Source organism: Fundulus heteroclitus, unplaced genomic scaffold, assembly GCF_011125445.2.
Source record: "Fundulus heteroclitus isolate FHET01 unplaced genomic scaffold, MU-UCD_Fhet_4.1 scaffold_140, whole genome shotgun sequence".
NCBI lineage: Eukaryota > Metazoa > Chordata > Actinopteri > Cyprinodontiformes > Fundulidae > Fundulus > Fundulus heteroclitus.
Window position 1 is genome coordinate 121,415 of NW_023396552.1, and position 19,567 is coordinate 140,981.

General features: G+C 40.9%; 1 protein-coding gene across 1 annotated transcript; it reads right to left on the reverse strand.

The window, feature by feature from the left end:
- Positions 1–2,768: 2,768 nt before the first annotated feature.
- nradd (neurotrophin receptor associated death domain) lies at positions 2,769–19,567 on the reverse strand. Its single transcript, XM_012862545.3, has 6 exons — positions 19,149–19,567; positions 10,927–11,059; positions 9,584–9,934; positions 8,144–8,351; positions 7,915–8,057; positions 2,769–4,075 (listed from the first exon to the last, which is right to left on the reverse strand). The coding sequence occupies exons 1-6, from the start codon at positions 19,185–19,187 to the stop codon at positions 3,762–3,764; spliced, it is 1,188 nt and encodes a 395-aa protein (XP_012717999.2). The 5' UTR covers positions 19,188–19,567; the 3' UTR covers positions 2,769–3,761.

Consider the following 19,567-nt stretch of genomic DNA (forward strand, 5'->3'; position numbering starts at 1 on the left):
TTTGTCATTTGGTGCCAAAAGCAACAGTTGACGTTATCTGTAAAGCTGCCAAACCGAGCCTATGGAGTTAAGGCTTTAACAAATACCTAAAATAACATTACATGCAGCAAACTGTTCTAACCTGGGAAATGTTGCCTTTTTAAGATTACTTTCATGTGCGACATGACTACCGTACACCAATGTGTTTTTCATTTTAAAATGCATTTTTAAGCAAACTGTTTTGCATATCAATTAAAGCCATCGCTAAAGTATGTCTGGAAGCAGGTAAAGGCTTGCCAGCAAGTTTGCTGACTAACAGTCAAACTGTCTGCTAAAGTAGCCGTAAAACTACACAAGACTAAAAAGGGATTTTTCTATTTTATAGTATAGTTTAAAGTATTTTAAATTATTATGACCCCTAAGTTTAACTCTGAATAAAATGTTTGTTTTTAAGTTAATTGAGCTTCCTCATAGTTGTGTATCTTCAATAAAGCAGAAAATACTTGTGTGTGATAAGTATGGTGCTCGCCAAAAAGCTACTGACCTGCCAGGAAAATGCACAGATAATCTTTAAAGTGTGAATAACTGAAGATAAAATGCTTTCTGTAACCATTTCCTACGTAAATGTCTTGCTCGTGGCCCTTTAAAGTACAGTCTATTCACAATCCTTAAACCTTTTTCACTTTTTCATTTTGCAGTCACAAACTTTAATGTATGATAGTGAGATTTTGTGTTAGAACAACACAGCATGGTGCATAATTCTGAAGTTTCTAATGATTCATTTATTTAGTTTTTTTACAAATAAAAATCGTAAATGTGCGGCATACATTGCCATCCACCCCTCTTAACTCAATACTTTGAAGAACCATGTTACTGCTGCCGCAAGTCTCTGGTGGCATCTGTTGACCCGCCTTGAGCATCTAAAAGCTAAAATTTTTGCCCATTCTTTGCAAAATAGCTCAAACTCTCTTTGGCTGTATGTTATGGGTCTTGTCTCACTGGAAGGTGAACCTGCAGTGCCACGTCTTTTGCAGCCACCCACGGGTTTTATACCATGTATATGGCTCCATCCGTCCTCCCCTCATCAGCTCGAAAATCCCTGGTAAAGAAAATAATCCGCACAGCATGATGCTGCCACAAAGTGGAGATGATGTGTCCGGGGCAATGTGCATTGTTAGTTTTCCATCGCATGTTGGACATTACATGTAGACTTTAAGGAAACCCGGTTTGGTCTCATCTCACCAAAGCATCTCCACATATTTATCAAGACCTGTAGCTTACTTCAAACTGGACATCTTGCAGCTTTTTTTCAACAATGGCTTTCAGCTTGCCATACTTCTTTAAAAAAAAACAAATTTATTGGCTACCTGTCACACACAGGTGGAATCCTGGTTGCAACTGCAAAAAACAGTGGCTGCAAAAGAAATTTGCAATTCACAATTGGATGTCCAAATAAAATATGTTGAAATCTGTGGTATTACCTATCAATAAAAAATATAAGAAAAATTCAAGGGTAATGAACGACTAGGCACAACAGACCTATGTGCCGAAAACTTAAAACTGGAGGTAATTTCTATAAAACCTTTCTTCATTTAGCAACTGCTGTTTTTTATGTTTGTTGCATACTTGTGTTAGTAGTTTCTGCTTTATACATTTTCTGTGCTAGTTTTATTGGTGCTAGGTAGGAGGGCTGAAAGCTACTCAGCTTACAGCGTTTATAAGGCAACACACAAGTCGCCAGCCTATCACAGGGTTAATGCAACCACAGGAAATTAAGCGTACTGGAGAAACCATGAAAAACACACAAATTTACCCATAATAGATTAACCCTAAAAAGCTGTTTGGAGCCAGAGGACATTCTGTAAAAGATGCCCGTGTTTTTGTCTAGAATTGTTATTAAAGTTGTTAGAGAAGCGATCAAGTGTAGAAAAAGCTACAATGTATGCCTACATACTATATTCTTAAAGTAAGCTAAAAAAATTGAGAGAAAAGAAATTAAGCTACTTAGTGGCTACAATAGAAATAAAACCCAACAATGCAATAAAGAAATGCAGTCTGTTGAAAGATAGTGTAGAGAATGCAACCATGATGGTGGGAGGTAAACAGAGTACTTCTTTGGATTCTCGCAAACCATTTCATTCGATCTCTCTGAATTTTCTTCTTTAGGTAAATATGTATGCACACTGATAAAAAAACAACAAGAAGTGGATATGTCATAATAGCTTTCTGCAAAATAATGGGACTTTTTGGCAGACAACTGCAGTACAGAAGTAGTCATTTAAAATGTACTTTATTAAAAAAATGTAACAAAAGAAGAAACACGTTTAGCTAAGGGGTTCAATATACAACAACTTTAAGAAGAAACGTTCCTTTTGATGGTAGTGGGAAAGATCGGATTTTTGTGCAGATTATGCAGATGTATGTTAATAATAACACATACAGCTCATTAGTTTGCTTGTTAACTGAATATTTACAGTATTTGTGTGCCTTGTTGTAGTTAATGTTTGGGAGTGAGATTTCTCCTAAATGGGGTTGAAAAAGTTGTTCCTCTAAACAACCATCGTTACGTTGGGTGTCACAGTGAGCAGCCCGCAGGAGTATATTACAGTGAAAAAAAATCGTTCTCCCCATACAGTTTCCTTCTGTTTTTCATTTCTGGTCTCACTTCAGTATTTAGGATCATCAAACTAATTTTATTATCAGACAAAAATGTCCCGTGCTGATGCGAAATTAGTTTTTTCAATGTGGATTTTTTTTGTCAAAGGAAATGAATCTATCATAAACAACCTGGCCCTAAGTATACTGTGATTAACCCTCTTTCTAAAGGCCAAAGCAGGATTTGTCACACTTGTTTGGGTCATTTTCACCAGCCATGGCCACGCCTGATTGCTGCCAGACACGCGGCCTTAACTAACTAACTAACTAACGAACTAACTAACGAACTAACGAACTAACTAACAAACTAACTAACTAACTAACTAACTAACTAACTAACTAACTAACTAACTAACTAACTAACTAACTAACATGAAGTAGGATAAAAGTAATCAAACAGCAACAAATCAAGCACTCATGAAATGAAACTGAAGAACAGACAAACCGATTCATCGACTTCTTTTAGTCCAGAACGGTTTACAAAGTCGCCTCTAAGGCATTGAGTCTCCACTCAACCAAAGTGAACAGTGCTGAACCTTCTCCGGAGTGGCTGGCCGACCTAAATTCTTCCAAGAGCGCATCCCTGACTCACCTAAGAGCTCACTAAACAACCCAGAACCACATCTGAAGCGCTGCCACCACCAGTCATTGGCAATTACATTTTCTTACAGGGGCTATAGCCTGTTTATATTACTCCCTTTAAAAACTGTGGTCATCTTCTTAAAACTGCTTTTTGTATTTAGTCAGGTTATCTTTGTCTGATATTAATATTTCTTTGACGATCCGAAAATGTAATGTGACAAAAAAATAAATAAATGAAGAAATCTTTGGAAGGTAAATGCTTATTTTACGGGCAAGTATATTCAGTTCCATAAATCCTGTGCAACCAGTAAAATTATTCTGTTACCACACAGCGTGACGTTCATTCATACAGTTCAAATAAGGCCTGGAGTAATGTGAGTATTGTTGGTATTTTAGTGTAAAAAGAAAAAAAAAGGTCTCTTAACAGAGTTAAAAACGACTCCTTCAACCACGACAGAAGAGCTGGAACTCGAGTGCCTCCCGTTTCATCTGTAAATCCCTCACTTGAGTCTTGTGATTGGCGTTTCGAGGGTCCGGCGAGTCTGTCAGACCACAGAAACACCCTGCTGGGCGCTGTTCAGGGCCGTCACCACGTCAGGTCTCTCAATGCGGACCAGCGCCGAGCTCAGCAGTCCCAGACTGGAGCCCTCCCTCTGCGCCCAGTTAGACAGGAGCGTGTGCGCCGGAGCCTCGCCGCGTCCGAACAGGTCCAGCTGTTCGGGTTCAAAGCCCAGCGCGGCACCGAGGTGCCTCCACCCGCGGCCGCCCGCCTCCTGCAGGAGACGCTCCACCTCTTCCTGCTGGTGCGGCGGCAGGTTGATGTACTGGCGATTGTCGTGCTTGCTGTCTCTTTTGGTACCTGTTCGCAAAAAACAAAAAAAAAACAAAAACAAGCCTCATGAGCTCAATGCTTGGCTGTACTCATCCCAGTAATCCTAACACAGCAGTCTGTGAACTAGCGTTGTATGCATTGTGTCACTACACAGGATAATAGAAGAAGGGGAGGAAAAGGCTGGATGATGACATGATGTTTGCTTCATGTTTAGATTTCCCTTTGAAAGGTAAATCACTGCTCTGACCCACTGCTCCATTCTTTCAGTGCCCACCAGTGTTTATTCTTGCGCACGGAGTCACGTCTCTCCCAGCTTGTTTACATCGACCTGTCTGCTAACGTTTCACTACCCGCTTGTTTAGCTTTACTTTGGTTGGAGCTTGGTCCAGGGCCCGTTATCCCTCAGGGACTTTTCAGAAACGGTCACATTGTTTTTTTCACCACTGTGACAAGACTCGGGTGCTGAGCAGGGGTTTAACTCTAAAGGACCCTCTAAAGAAAAGCAAAATAGTCGTACCTTTTATTACAACAGCAGAATTTTACGCAATTCTTTGAAACCACCCTCTATTTGTGGAGAAAAAAAATGCCTTTAGGAATTTCTTTTTTATCCAAAGGGGCCAAAATTATCGTCACAACTATCAATACCTAGAAATTAGCACTTTTTTTCTTATTTTTTTAAGCTGATAGGAATGTTTCTCTACGATATAAATATGATTTGAGACCTAGTCCAACTCCCAACAACCGCTCTTCAAAAATCGAAAAGACATCAACACATGGACGTTTCAGGTGACGCCAGGAAATATATACAAGAAAGCAGCTACTCATCTAACCCCCCCCTAATAACTACAGTCAGAGCGACAGTTAAAACAGCTTTTCGGTCACAGCAGTAACCAGCAAGGTTAGAAAACAATTCAATTCAATTTTATTTATATAGCGCCAATTCATGAAACATGTCATCTCGAGGCACTTTACAATGTCAAAATCAATCATATTATACAGATTGGTCAAAAATTTCCTATATAGGGGAACCAGTTGATTGCTTCAAAGTCCCGACAAGCAGCATTCACTCCTGGGGAACCGTAGAGCCACAGGGAGAGTCGTCTGCATTGTACATGGCTTTGCAGCAATCCCTCATACTGAGCAAGCATGAAGCGACAGTGGAAAGAAAAACTCCCCTTTAGCGGGAAGGAAAACCTCCAGCAGAACCGGGCGGTCATCTGCCTCGACCGACTGGGGGTTACAGATGCCCAGTGAGCTGAATGTTCATGAAGACCTGAAATTATTTTTAAGGGTTTTTATGCATTCCTAACTGGGGTGCCATTAACTGTGGAGGGATGCTGGTTGTGAAAACACTTTAACAATGTAGGAAATCCTAATACTATAGTATAACAACCATGAGTTAACCACCACTGTTCTAAGCTATTTACGCACCGTTTAAAGCTAGAAACTGATAACACGATGTAAATCCTTTTGTCTAAAACAGGAAATCAATCGTTTTTCGCTACTGCTTAAAATATAATGTAACACACTTATTATTACAATTATAATAATGCTATGTACAACATTTGTTTATTGTTATTTTGATTTTTATACGCAGACACATGAGATAACATAGAATAAGCACCTGCTAAATTTTGCAGTAGTTTTCAATTAAGGATGTTAATTGTGCTGAATAATTTGCCTCTGTGTTTTGCTCTTTACAGAGTAACCCAAGAATAACAAGCAGCTAGTAGCCGACCATTAGTGCAGCTATCTGCTCTGGTAGCCAGCCAGCCTCGGATGGGGCAGCAATCGATTGATCTGTGCTTTATGCGAGGAGAAAATTCCTGCACTGCAAAAAGGGAACTAAAATGAAGTAAAATGTTGTTGAACTTAATGCAATTGTCCTTGATTTGTGCAGGTAAATAAGATTATCTGCCAATGTAATGAGTATTTTGACCCCTAAAATAAGATAATTAGATATATTGCACCTGAAATAAGATGATGGAGATGAGTTTTTCCTATTTTAAGTGCAAGTGGCTGATCATTTAAACTTGCCTGCTCAAATCAAGGACAAATACACTAATTTCAAGAAAATTGTACTGACTTCTAGTTTCCTTTTTGCAGTGTGTCACTCCCCCACTAGCATCCTATGAATGATTTTAGACTGTAGGAACAGCGCAATGGAGAATTTTAGTGGTTTTGAAATTGTTACCCCCTAAAACCCTCGTAATGATGCACATGACTTGCATGCTTTAATAGTCAGGCCATATTTTAATTTGCTTTGCTTTGTATTCATGGCCTCTGACTGCAAAACGGTTGTAAGTACACCTATTTTTTTTTGTTTGGTGCTGATAAGAACAGAGTTTTCTTTTTTGATATTTATTTCACCTACTAATTATCTAAAAAAAATAAAAAATAAACCAAAATGTTTGCAAGTACCCATATAATGTATTGCATTACAGCTACGAGTTGAGAACCTCTGCTAGATCCTGCACAGAGGCGGACGACAGGGACACATTTCTCGCAGAGGGAGTTGGACGCCTGAGACAATGGCACGACTTAGCTGAGGAATGTGATGTTAACAGCGTAAAGAGAAATATGATCATCACTTTCCCCGCTCAGTAAATCATGTCAAGCACATGACCCCGGTCAACCACAGAGCACTGCAGCAATGGATGCTGGAATGGTCTTTATTGCCCAGACCCATCCCTACAACTGAAAATCGTTACAGAGATTGCTGGTGGTTAAGTTTTCACTCATACGAAAAATGTTCACATATTTTTCCATATGTTACTGTTTAAAAACAACAAACAACAACAACATTTTGTTTGAGAGAGCCCCGCTGATGTCAGCGCTCTGCATTTTAAATTCGGTGACATTGTAAGAAATCTGGGGGTGATTTTCGACAAGTCAGCAAACGTTCATTCAGTAGTCAATAGATGATATTATTCAGAAAACTTTAATTCTCAGTGGCATTTTATTCCAGTTTTCTAACTTTTATTTATTATTTTTTATCTGTTTATCTCTTTTTGAATGATTTTTGTGATTTATTATGAAGCATTTGGTGGGCTGTTGGAAAGGGCTTCATAAATGAAATTAAAATAATAGCTGAAGCTGCTTAAAATCTGTTATTTTGATCAATGTGTAACCAAACTTTAGCGCTTTCAAGCCTAATGCAAAACACAACAGAACATTCTACACTTTAACAATTTCATTATTACGTGCACAAAAATGTATCATCAAATTTAGATTTTTACTTAATTACATTGATGAATTATAATATTTGGAATTTAACATAGGTACAAAAGTATGTATTGAAAACATATTACCATTAACTTAGCAGAATCACAAAGAAAAAAAAGGAAAAAGAAACTTAACGTTTTCCCTGTCCAGGCCATCGGTTTAGGGGGAAAGCCACGTCTTGGTGTGTTCGGAGGTTGTGCCATACTATTTTCAGATGATGGATTGAACAGGACTTCCTGTCATTTTCAAACATTCATATTTTTTTTTTTTTTTTTTTTTTAACTTAATCCTGTTTCAAAGATCTCCACAACTGTTCCCCTGACCCGGCTGCTGTGTTATTTATGAGGCTGATTGTTCAACAATGTTTCTCTTAACAAACCTCTGAGTCCTTCAAACAACAGCTGCATTTATACAGAGATTAAGTTACTCACAGGGAGTTTACTAACTGATGAAGCGACATTCGAAGCCAACTGGTTGGCATGGATCTTGCTTTAGGGGTCCAAAACTTTTCTGATTATTTATTAGGAGGTGAAAAAAAAGCTTTAATCATTCTAATAAAGTATAGATTTAGAAATCTAGGAATATAAATTCTCCATCAAAAACCTGCGCTTGTGGGCCACATTTGCCTGTGTTTGCCTTACCCTTGCTAGGGTGGTTGTCCTGCAGGCTATAGGAGTCCAGAAAAACGCCGCTGTCACTTTGGAGCTTCTCTCCCTCTGCAGATGTTCCCAGCTCTGCCACACGGGCCTTGGAGAGAGCCTTTTTCTGTTTGCACGACTTCCAGCTGAAAAGAGCGCAAGGAAGCAGTTTTAAGTGCGCACATGTCCCTGGGCCAGCCACGCCGTCCTTAGTCAGCGGAAAAAAACTCACCATTTATAAGCCACGTAAACCAACGAGCCCAACACCACGGCGGCCGGGACGGACACGTAGGCCAGGATGTTGTTGCTGCCACCCTCCTCCAGCGGTGTGGACCCGGACGCTCCAGGCGTGGGGCTGACGTCCTCCTCCCTCCCCAGCATCGACCAGTTAGCGATGTTTGAATTCCAGTCGGGGCGAGACAAGATGTGCAGCTTCTTATCTATCAGAAACGAGGACATGTCAAGGAGGAGCGGCACACACACACACGCGCTCATCAGAACATATTTGGACCAGATGTGTCATCCTGGTCCCTTGGGGTTTTTAACCTTCCACTGCCCCTCTTTTTCACCCTCATCCACCCGCCTGTGGTCTGGCCGTTTTGAGATCAAACAGTACAAGATGCAGCACCGACCTGTGTGGGGTCAACGGGTCATGACGCATGGACTCTGAGTGAGGACAGATAACCTCTTTCTTAAGCAGCAAGTGTAGCCATTTGGGGTTAACATCACGAGCTGCCAGGGGTCAGCTGCCTCTCTTGGCCTCCAGGAGCTGTTAACCTAAAGGCCCGTCAAGCTTCTATCAATTGGACAACGACACTAAAGTGGACTTTTTGTAACTTCTCATGTTTCTTAGTGTTCAGAGGTGAGCTGTGGACGCAGGTGCTGAACACATGTCCAGGGATCCGGGTCTTCCTCGTCTTCCCTATATTTGAACTACAACTGCTGTGACCTTCAGCGTCACATCTCAAACGATATAGATAAGATAGAAAATTGATTCATTTTGGGTTTTTTTTTTAAGGGTTGTTTGCAATAATGTCAGAAACAAAGTTGTGTTTGAATCAGGGCTTTGAACCGGTTCAAGGAACGAAAACGAAAACCGGGAACTTTTTGTATTTCACAGGGAACAGAAACGAAACCGGAAACGTTATTGTTTTTTATGTTCTGGAACTGGAACACTTATTTAAAAATAATGGTAACTGGTTAATACCGGTTTTATTTCGTTCCTCAAAGTTTTCGTTGCCTAATTAACTAAAAAAATATATATATATTTTCCTGCGCACGTCACCATGACGGCTGAGGTTCACTTCCTGTGTGACATCACATCACACATTCGCTGACTGAATGGAGAGAGAGCGGTGTCTCCACTAGAGCTACACATCTTAAATAAGAGGTAAATTACGATCCATCGTTAAGTAAAACACTCATTCCAAACACAATATCAATAGCTGGTTCAAGCTGGATGAGAAAGATGTGACATGACAGGAACGAAATTAACCGTTCCGGGAACAGTATTTTTTTGTTCTAACCGGTTCGGGAACGTCAATTTATTGGTGGAACTCATAACCGGAAACGTTATAATTCCGTTTCTGTTCGGAACGAACCGTTTGGGGTAAAAAATTGTTTCAAAGCCCTGGTTTGAATAGAACGAGTCTATTCCCACAGAAGCACTCACCCATGCAGACTGTGTCAAAATTGTGCATACAGGGTTGGATCTCCACTTCTTTGTCGGAGCACTGAGTGCAAATCTGGCACGGTTTGGTTTTGAGGTCATCCTCCGAGAAGGTTCCCGGGCCACACTGGCAAAGCGTGTCTCCGTGCGGGCCGCACCCTCGGACGACCACCTGACCCGGTCTGCATTTGGAGCAGGGCGCGCACAGGCCTAAGGCGCTCCTAAAGTAGAAGCCGGTGTCACACTCGCACTGCGTGTCCTGGGAACCCGAGCAAGAGTGCACCGCGGGGACACTAGGCGGACACTTGCTACAAGGACGGCAAGCGGCAAGGCCTTCAGATGGGGAGAAGGTTCCTGGGGAAACAGGTTTCAAAGAACAATTATTGCTTTTCTGTTTTCACCTGAGATACACAAAATGCCAGATTTGCAGCCCAGAAAAATATCTCTCCCTAGTGGAAAACAACGATACACGACATTTTGAAAGGTAATAAGAACCAAGAACATTTTAATCAAAATGCAATGCTAGTGTATTCAGAAAAGGTCTTTTAAGCAGGCGTCAATGGCTAGAAATTAATGCTAAGGGACACATATTGATCCATTTAGTTTAAAATGCTTATGAAAGACTAATGAAAATATACAAACATAAAATTCAAATTACAAAAATAGGTTTACGTGGCAGATTTAAAGAATATTGATGTTAATTTGATTGCAACTTAAACAAGTTAAATCAAACTTTTCCAAAATAAGATGATGTTTTTAGACTCCTGGATGCAAGTTTTGGTGCTTTTACGCCCAGCTTACCTAACTTCAGAGCCTTTTCCCAGCACACAGTGAGCTTGATAATGTTTACGTTCCACAGCTTTAAGCCAAATTCACGTTTTGCAGGTCAAATATTTCAGGTTCAAAATACATTTTTTTTGACCTAGCAGAGGATGACGTAACAAGAAAACTTTTGTCGTTCTTGCCTGAACAAATAATAAACCAATTTCACGTGGCTTTTCACTACAAAAAAAATTGATATAACAAGCAATTATTAAATGAATGTACAAATTCAGGATGCAACAATATGCATTTTAAGGTGGAGGTCTCTAAAGCTTTCTATGGTCTAAAAATTGAGACTAAAAAAAAGTGAAGACACAACAGAACCCGTGTCCACTGGAGGAAATGGTTTTCAGACTCAGTAAAGTCTGAATAGAAAAAATTCATAAATAACTAAACTGTTAAAACATACTTAGATAATACAAACTTCATCCTTTAGCACACGAATGGCCCTTATACAAAAATATAGCATCAAATACAGCAGCAAAGAGTTTTGTTGTAAAAATAGACCCGTTTTAAGTGCTTACCCATCGGACATGGAGCACATTTGGTATCCTCCTTCCCACACTCTGCCTCCACTCCATAACCAGCAGGACACAATCTGCAACAGTGTCCCGACTCAGTGAACTTCCCACTGCCACAAGCCTTCCCAAGAGTAACCTGGAGAAAACATGAAGTAGAGATAAACTCTGTTTTATTTGTTATTATTTTAGGACAATGTAAGAAATTTAACAAAATGCATATTTCATCTTTTTTTTAGCCTATTTCTTTTTGATCCAACCACAGAAACCCAGCTTTAGTACTTCCTATAAAGGGAAAGGTAATTTACGTAATTGTTTTGGAAGAAAATCCCACCCTTCCCACACTTTTGTGATCAAAGACACGTGGAAAAAAGCAAACCCTTTTTTGTTATCTTTGCATCTGCCTCGCTTTACACACTAAGTGCTCTGAGTTCTTATCTGCAAGTGGGTACTGGAGAGGCCCGGCCTGTGATGTGGCCCAAGGAGTAGTTTAGATGATCTTAACAGCTTTTGCAGAAGGGTTGGTGTCTAACAGGATTAACGAGACAAACAAAGATATGATATGTTCCTTGCTATAGCATTAAACTTTAGCATGTTACTACACCGTGTTTTATTGGGATTTTATGTGACAGAACCAACAGCAAAGCATAATTGTGAAATGGAAGGACACAGAAACTTGATTTTCACAATGTTTTGCAAATGAAAATGCAAAACGAGGACTTATTATCCATCCATTCATCCATCCATCCATTTTCACGCTTGTCACGCTTGTCCCTTATGGGGCTATAATAATAATAATAATAATAATAATAATAATAATAATTATTATTATTATTATTTTGAAGTATGTAAGTCTCTATCAGAGTTTCACAGACTGAAATGTCTTTTGAAAATTAATCAGAGCTACAGTCAGATTGGAGAGAATCTGTGAAGAGAGATATTCCTGTCCTGCTACAGATTTAAAATTAGTTTAGGTGTGGACTTTGGGCCATTCTGACATATGAATATGCTGTGATCTAAACCACGGTGCCCGCGAACGCCAGGTAGCCCCGAAGGACCACATGTGGCGCCTCCAAGCCTGTTCTAAAAGTAGCACAACCCACCAGTGAGCTGCGTCTAAAATGTTCTTTTATTCTGTTGCTCTTCTTTTTTTAATCACTCTGGTATGTATATAGATTGGTATGTACCCTACCTAAATAAAAAAAAGCTTTAAAATATGTTTATTTTATATAAAGTCAAGGTGAACTCTGACTGTTCTAGTTCAGTGGTCAGTACTGGTATGGCAAGGCAAGGGTATTTGTAATAGCACATTTCAGTAACAAGACAATTTAATGTGATGTACATGAACAGAACATAAGAAAAGAAAACATTACAGAAGAAGGTAGTTGTAGTAGCAGGTCAAGATATGAGACAAGTTGGACTACAAACAATTAATAAACTAATTTCACATTAATATGTAAATGCAACTCTAAACAAGTAGGTTTTTAACCTTGAGTTAAAGGAACTCAGCACTTTAACAGTCTTCAGGGAGTTTGTTCCAGATAAGTGGAGCATAGGGTCTAAATGCTGCTTCTCCATTTCTGGTTCTGGTTCTAGGTATGCAGAGTAGGCTGGAGCCAGAAGACTTTAGTGGTCTGGATGGTTGGTACAATGTTGACAAGTCTGTGATGTATTTAGGTGCTAAGCCATTCAGTGATTTATAGACTAACAGAAGTATTTTAAAGTCTATTCTCTGAGATACAGGGAGCCAGTGTAAGGACTTTAGAACTGGGTTCATGTTCTCTACTTTCTTAGTCTTAGTGAGGACGCGGGCAGCAGCGTTCTGGATCAGCTGCAGCTGTCTGATCCACTTTTTAGGCAGACCTGTGAAAACACCGTCGCAGTAAAAGATTAGAATAAAGATAAACGCATGGGCTAGTTTTTCATGATCCTGGTGAGACATTAGTCCTTTAGACGTTATGACAGGCATCTACTAGTTCATCTACTGAGTTACAGGACAATGTAAAAGTAGTAGAGCAAGCTTGGTTAAAGGTTACTCTACGTTCGAATGACACAGTACCAGCGAAGTAGCTCTCAGTTGGAAAAAAGCTGGTGGCTCCTGAACCATTTAGCTGTAGCTCCGGCTGGATGTGTGTGGTTGTTGTCCCGTTGGAAGGTGAACTGACTGGTAAACATCAGCCCTAGTCTTTTGTAGTGTTTCCCTGGATGCAGCTCTGTCCGTCTTCCAGAAAACTCTGATTAGCTTTCATGTTCCTGCAGAGGAACATCCCCACAGCATGGTGCTGCCACCTCTGTGTTTCATTGGAAGATCATGTGGTATAATGATGTGTAACGTCAGTTTTCTACCACATGTATGCTGTGTCTCCTACACGTCTCGAGGCAAACTGTAAACAGACGTTATTATGCCCTCTTGTCAGTAAGCTTCTTCTTACTGGCACTCCCTATATGGAGTACACAACTAATACCTGAACTGATTCTCCCAACTGAGCTGTGGACTCCTTCAGCTGGCCTTAACCAAGGCTCTCCAGCATGAGAGTGCCTGAGTAAAGAAAAACCCTTTGAAGTCAGCAAGCCCTCCAGGTGTGTCTATGAAAATCTGCTTTTCACCAACACCCCCTTTCCCTCAGTCTCAATGCAACGGCATCTTAAATATGCACAAGGGCAATTGACCCTCTCTGCCTGGGGGCCCGACAAGAGCAAACAGATGTCTAACAACTAACCTCCCGCCAAGGGGGAAAGCAGCATCTAAACAGCCCGACGACAACGTCTCTCTTTGTCTCTGAAGTCTGCCGAGAAGCTCACGGGAGCATGTGCGGACCTGTGGAGCCTCCAGGAAAAGCCCACCGGCAACACGCTCACACTGGGCTCTGCCCCCCCCCCCAGTCACAAAACACTAAAAGGTTCCATGCTGATACCACGGCTTTGAAACGGGGCTCACGTCGCTCCAACAACAACAGTCAGTCAGACCGCGGTGCTTTACGACGGAGCCGATGATATCTGAACTGCAGCCGCGGAGCCCGGATCAGAGGTATTATGGTATCGGGGCGGTCGGATCCAGCAGGAACAAACCAGTCTGGATTTAGCAGACTGTAGAAGAGGACGGAGTCAAAAAATAAAATAAATGACACGTCGCAGCTGGTCCTCTTTTATGTGACAGATGAGGCTCTTCTCCAAACACTTGCCAGCCTCTCTAAATCCTAAACTCTCCTTTGATAAATATTTGGTGGTGGTGGTCCTGTTTTATTTTTACCTACAGCTCGGATTTCTGACTTTACAGTCAGGCATTGAGGCTGAGCCGGTGCGTCGCTGCAGCTCAGCAGAGAGCAGGGACCGGCTGAAGGTTTGACACTTCACACGGAGCGGCCCGGAGTGCAACGACGGATTTAATCCATGCACCACTGGAGGGGAATGGCAGAATCTGTAATATGCACAAGATTGAGCATTACCGTATAAGGACAGTGTCGCTGTTTTCTTAAGGTTATGAGAAGAAAATCATAGAAAATAGCCTTAAAAGGCTCAAAAACAGGCTTGGATTAATTTCCGTACAGAAATATGAACTTTTGTTGTTCTTTAATGACTTATGCTTGGAGAAATCCCAATATTTCACTGTGAAACCAGGAAGCCGCTGTAACTGCAAAATATATATGAGCCCACCGGCCTCCAGATGAGTTTTAGTTATAAAACCAGGCGCAGGAAGTACACCAAACATTGTTCAACATCATCTGTTGTGAAGATAATCCACAACAAGACATAAGCTGCTGGGTGTTTGCATAACGGCAATAACATGAAACATGTCACTTCTTTGAGGAATCTGAAGGCATCTACATGAAATATTTATCTTTCATGAGTGCATGAAATCATTTAATCTGGCATGTAATCACAGTTTTAATCTTCACACTTAATGAGGTACTGATGAGTGAAGTTCACTTCTGCAAGAGCTGCAAATATAAGTCTGCAAAAATGAACATCTAACAGTTGTGTAATTGTACAATAATCAAAACTATCACTCATCGTGGCTCAACTCAAAGTAAATGTGCTTCAACACATAAGCGAATTAAAAGCAGAGTAGTAGATGTTGAATATTAGTCTAAATAATTAAAAATACAAAAACATACATTGTGTGACAAAAACTTTTTTTTTTTTGCAATGAAAATAGGTCTTCAACCAGTAAAGGTGGTTTGCCCTCTCTTGGCTGGGGGTCAGTCTCTGCCTCAAGTCGAGGAGTGTAAGTATCTTGATATCTTGTTCACAAGTGATGGTAGGATGGAGCGATTGGGGCTGTGTCTGCAGTAATGTGGGCGCGGCTCTGGTCTGTTACAGTGAAGAAAGAGCTGAGCCAAAAGGGAAAGCCCTCAATTCACCCGTCCGTCTACGTTCTGACCCTCACCTATGGTTATGAGTTATGGATCGAGACCGAAAGAACGACATCCTGGAAACAAGCGGCCAAAATTAGCTTTCTCCAGAGAGCGGCCAGGCTCAGCATCAAAAGGAGCCAACTCAGGTGGTTTGGGCATCTCAGCAGGATGCCCCCTGGGGGTTTTCCTGCTGGAGGAAACCCCGGGGAAGACCCAGAACTAGCTGTAGGAACTATAAATCCCATCTGGCCTGGGGACGTCTTGGGGTCACCCAGAATGAGCAGGAGGATGTCGCCGGGGAGAGGGACGTCTCGGTTTCTCTTTTTGACCAAGCACAAATAAAATATTAAGCTTATAGCATCGTCCTGTCCTGGGATGCTGCCTGGACACAGTGCAGGTGGTGTGGAGACAGAAGTGTCTCCCAACCCAATGCTCCTTCAGTGAAAGACCGCTGCACCCTAGGTGCACAAAGGAGGATTATCACAGAGCCGTCCTCCCAGCAGGTGTTAGACTTCATAAGCATCACTGCGCTACATCAAACTCAACGAGTTGTTCACATTCCTGCAGCTATCTGCACTGAAATGGAAACCTGTTTTTTTTTTTTTTATGCACAAGGAATACGTACACGTTTAGTATACTTTCAAAATCACCCTATTTAGTACCACAGTTCATATACTCTGAGTAGGCCCTTTTTAATAACTGAACTAACTCGCTGCTGGTACACATGCATTTCCCAACTGTGGGAAAATAAAGGATTTTTCTATTCTGTTCTAACTCTGATAACACAACAACCAATGAGGATTATTCTTTGCACTTTTACAAAGTAAACTTGACAATCCTTTAATTCTTAATTCTTTTCTCTTTTTTTCTTTTCTGAAAACATCAAATGAAATTTAACAGTGTTCTCATTTTAGATTTACGATCTGTGTTAAAATGTAAGCATTTACTAGAGGTCCCTAGTTGTCTAGGGCCCCGAAACAGCGGCTCGGCTCAACTGTGCCTTAGGCCGTCTCTGGATGTAACAATAAGCGTTTTGTCCCCTAATAACGAGTTACAGTGAAGCCTTTCTTGTTTTATTCCAGCTTCTGGTGTTGCTAAAAGACTTTGTCATTACTCTAACCAGAGTTTAATTAACTGGTCATGACCCCTCAGAGTATATTTTCTTATCTGTTGTATCAGGGCCCGCAAATCTGAAGGAAAGGGACCTGCAGTGGGTTTTTTTTTTTCCATTAGGGTAGTAAGCTTCAATCTGAAGGGATTCCCCAGTGAGACCAGTCGGACCACCGTGGAGAGCCGCTTTCAATAGGCCTCTCAAATCCACGGCTGCCGGAGTCACTCAGTCAACGCGGATCAGACGCACACACACACACACACACAAAACACACCCTTCACGTTAGCCCTCTAAGAGCGTTAAACATTTTATGCTCCTCTCTGAAGTGAGAAGGGCCAGAGTTTCAACACATAATCTGATCCGCGGAAAAACAGACTCACGAAAGGATGCTTCCCCCCTGTGAAAACGCTGATCCGTGAGAATTTAAAATCCGACTGAGGTTTTTTTGGAGCCAAGACAGCGTGGGCCGAAAGCCGACTTTAAGCATCCCATCTGGATGGGTTACTCTCAGGGCTACAAATTAAAGGACATGGATTTCTATTTTTTTTCTGGAAGGGAAAAAAAAAATCAGAGATAACATAGATCACTACGATACTAATTATCAGTGTCAACCATACTGCAGATTATGATTTAAAATGATGCCCTTTGTGTGAAAACAACCAACAAACTTCTTTTTTCCTAATTGGTATTTCCTGCTAAACCATATTTGAGCAGATGCAGCGAGACAAAAAAAAAATACAATCCTCAGAATTAAGCAATCTAATCCAAACAACTTTTGCTCCCCCCCCTCTAAATCATCAAGTGAGAAACGAGAGAAACACGTTCAAAATCTTAGATATCACACACAATCTATGTTGACGTCTTACCCTCAAATAACAAAGAGACGTCTATCTTTATTAAAAAAAAGTAAGATTTTATCAAAATGCTTAGATCCGACAAAAGTGTCTTCATTGTGAAGAGCAAGTCTAGACAGGAACCGCAGCGCCGTGAGCGTTTGGAAGAAAATGAGAGTCAAATTATTGTCTGTTGCAGCGAAGGAAGGGACTTTCTTTTCACCCTGATCCTGGCTTCATAATGCGCAATCAAAACACCACCGCAAACTATACTTTGTTCATAAAATAGATTATTTACTTTGTATGCGGTGGATAATCTTGCTCAAGTGCCCTTGTGTTTTGGCTTTTAGAGCCCCAGCACATAATGATGGTCTCTGTGCGTGGGTGTTTGTTAGGGTTGAGAGGAAAATGATAACCATCGTTGCAGCTGAAGCTCAAAATGACAATAAAAGGACTTTCACACATTTGCAGTATGAATTCTAACCAAAGGGGTCTTCAGATTTAGGACCCGTTACGTTTGCAAACCAGACGCATCCTAGAGCACCAACAATTTTAGAGTTTGTTGTGGTGAAAGATCAGCAGTGGGGCCTTGTCTTTCCGCCCCCTCCCTATTTTGTATTTCCGCTGTTTGTATTTGGTTTCTCACCAGATGTTCTTGGGTACAACATGGAGCCATCTGCCATTAGTCATTTCCTAACAACCAAGTGTATTTCATAGCCACTTTGACAGTCATTTTCTACAATCTGATTATAGGCTGGTAAGAAAATGTGGTTTTGAGACAAATTAAATGTATCTATCAGCAGAAGGTTTCTCAGGTTTGATCAGCTCTCATAGTCATATACTGTAAGAGCCAGCTGGTTCGCAGGGAGATCAGTGGTAAAATCAATGGAAATGGGAAATCTTGTGGAACAGAGTAGATACAAAGCAGAGGTGTTATCATACAAAAAAACAGCGTAGTCGGCCTGGAAAGACTTTATTCTCCAAAATATTGGCAGTAAAACATGCACCTCTCTACAAAGTACTTTCATTTGAACTGCAGAAGTGAGGATAAACTTATAGCAGTTGTTTTTCAGAGTATATTGCATTAACATTTAAACGTGCATGATGTAAATTATTTTATTTGAACTGTGGTGGCCAGACGAGCCCAAAACAAATGGAAATAGGATGCAAGACAAAGTTTCTAAAAATAATTATGTAAATTAATTACACATGAGACTTCTTTTGTTTTAATATCATTCTCTTTTGTTTTGATATGATAATCGTTCAGCTGATTACAATAAACACCTACCAAGGAAAATACAATACAATATGCAAACCTATATCCAATACATGGTTTGTTCACAGGCACGAAATTAATGCTAAGAAGTGACGAAATTGCAACCCACGGGTATGAAACTGGGGTATGATAGATGAGGGGCAAACTGACTAAGAGAGCCTTTTTTCACACTGTCCAATTCTCTACACGGCTACCATAACCTAAACTTAATAAACATGGATAAACATAGGTGACATGTATAATGCACAAAAAAAAGTTTTAGCGAAACGACGGTATCTGGTGAAGTTAGGAGGGGCCCCTAAATCAAATTCTGTTTGGGGCCCCACATAATCTTGACCGGCTCTGCATGCAAATGTAATGTTAGCTGAACCCTGGGAAACCAAACACCACATGACTTTCATCTTCTATTAGTATTGGGCAACAAGCACACCAACATGAAAGACCGGTGTGATCCATATGGCTCTGCGGTGTGAAACAGAAGTCCTCTGGGAACAATGGCGCGCTCTAACCTGGGAGAGATGGATCTACAGAAAGAAAAAAAAACTCCTCCCCAGGCCTTTATGGGGATAATATTCTCAACTAAGAACTAGGGAAACTAATACTTTTTCGTACAGAAAAGGAGCAGGACAGACAAATGTGTATTTATTGCTTACTTTTAACAGGAGAAGCGCAGAGATGACAATCAATCTCATGTTTCCAGCCTTCACACAGCCTTCTTCCACTGCGTCTCCCCGTCGTAACAGCGCTCCTTTTTTTTTTTTAGTCTACAGCTCTTTTTATTCGGCTTGAAATCTGCCAGAAACCTCCACGGCACGAAATAGAATTAAACACCATAAACGCGCTGGCTGCGCCTTCCCATCATAGCCGTGTAAATGTTGGTTTTACGCGCAAAGCAGCCTCTTCCAGATGCGTAAAATCCGTAGACTTCATCCAGTGAAAAAAACACGGAAGGCATCGGTTTCTTTCAGCTCATTCCTCCGCTTAAAGTGGCAACAGAGTTCCCTCTGTCTCAGGCTGCAGTCTCTCTCTCTCTCTCTCTCTCTCTCTCTCTCTCTCTCTCTCTCTCTCTCTC

Bases quoted from the DNA above. Each gene is read 5' to 3' on its own strand.
- nradd (XM_012862545.3), bottom strand. From the start codon at position 19,187: ATGAGATTGATTGTCATCTCTGCGCTTCTCCTGTTAAAA. The intron at 9,935-10,926 runs GTAAGCACTTAA...CTGTTTCCCCAG, and splicing joins ATGTGCTCCATGTCCGATGG to GAACCTTCTCCCCATCTGAA. The intron at 8,058-8,143 runs GTGAGTTTTTTT...CGCTCTTTTCAG, and splicing joins GTTTACGTGGCTTATAAATG to CTGGAAGTCGTGCAAACAGA.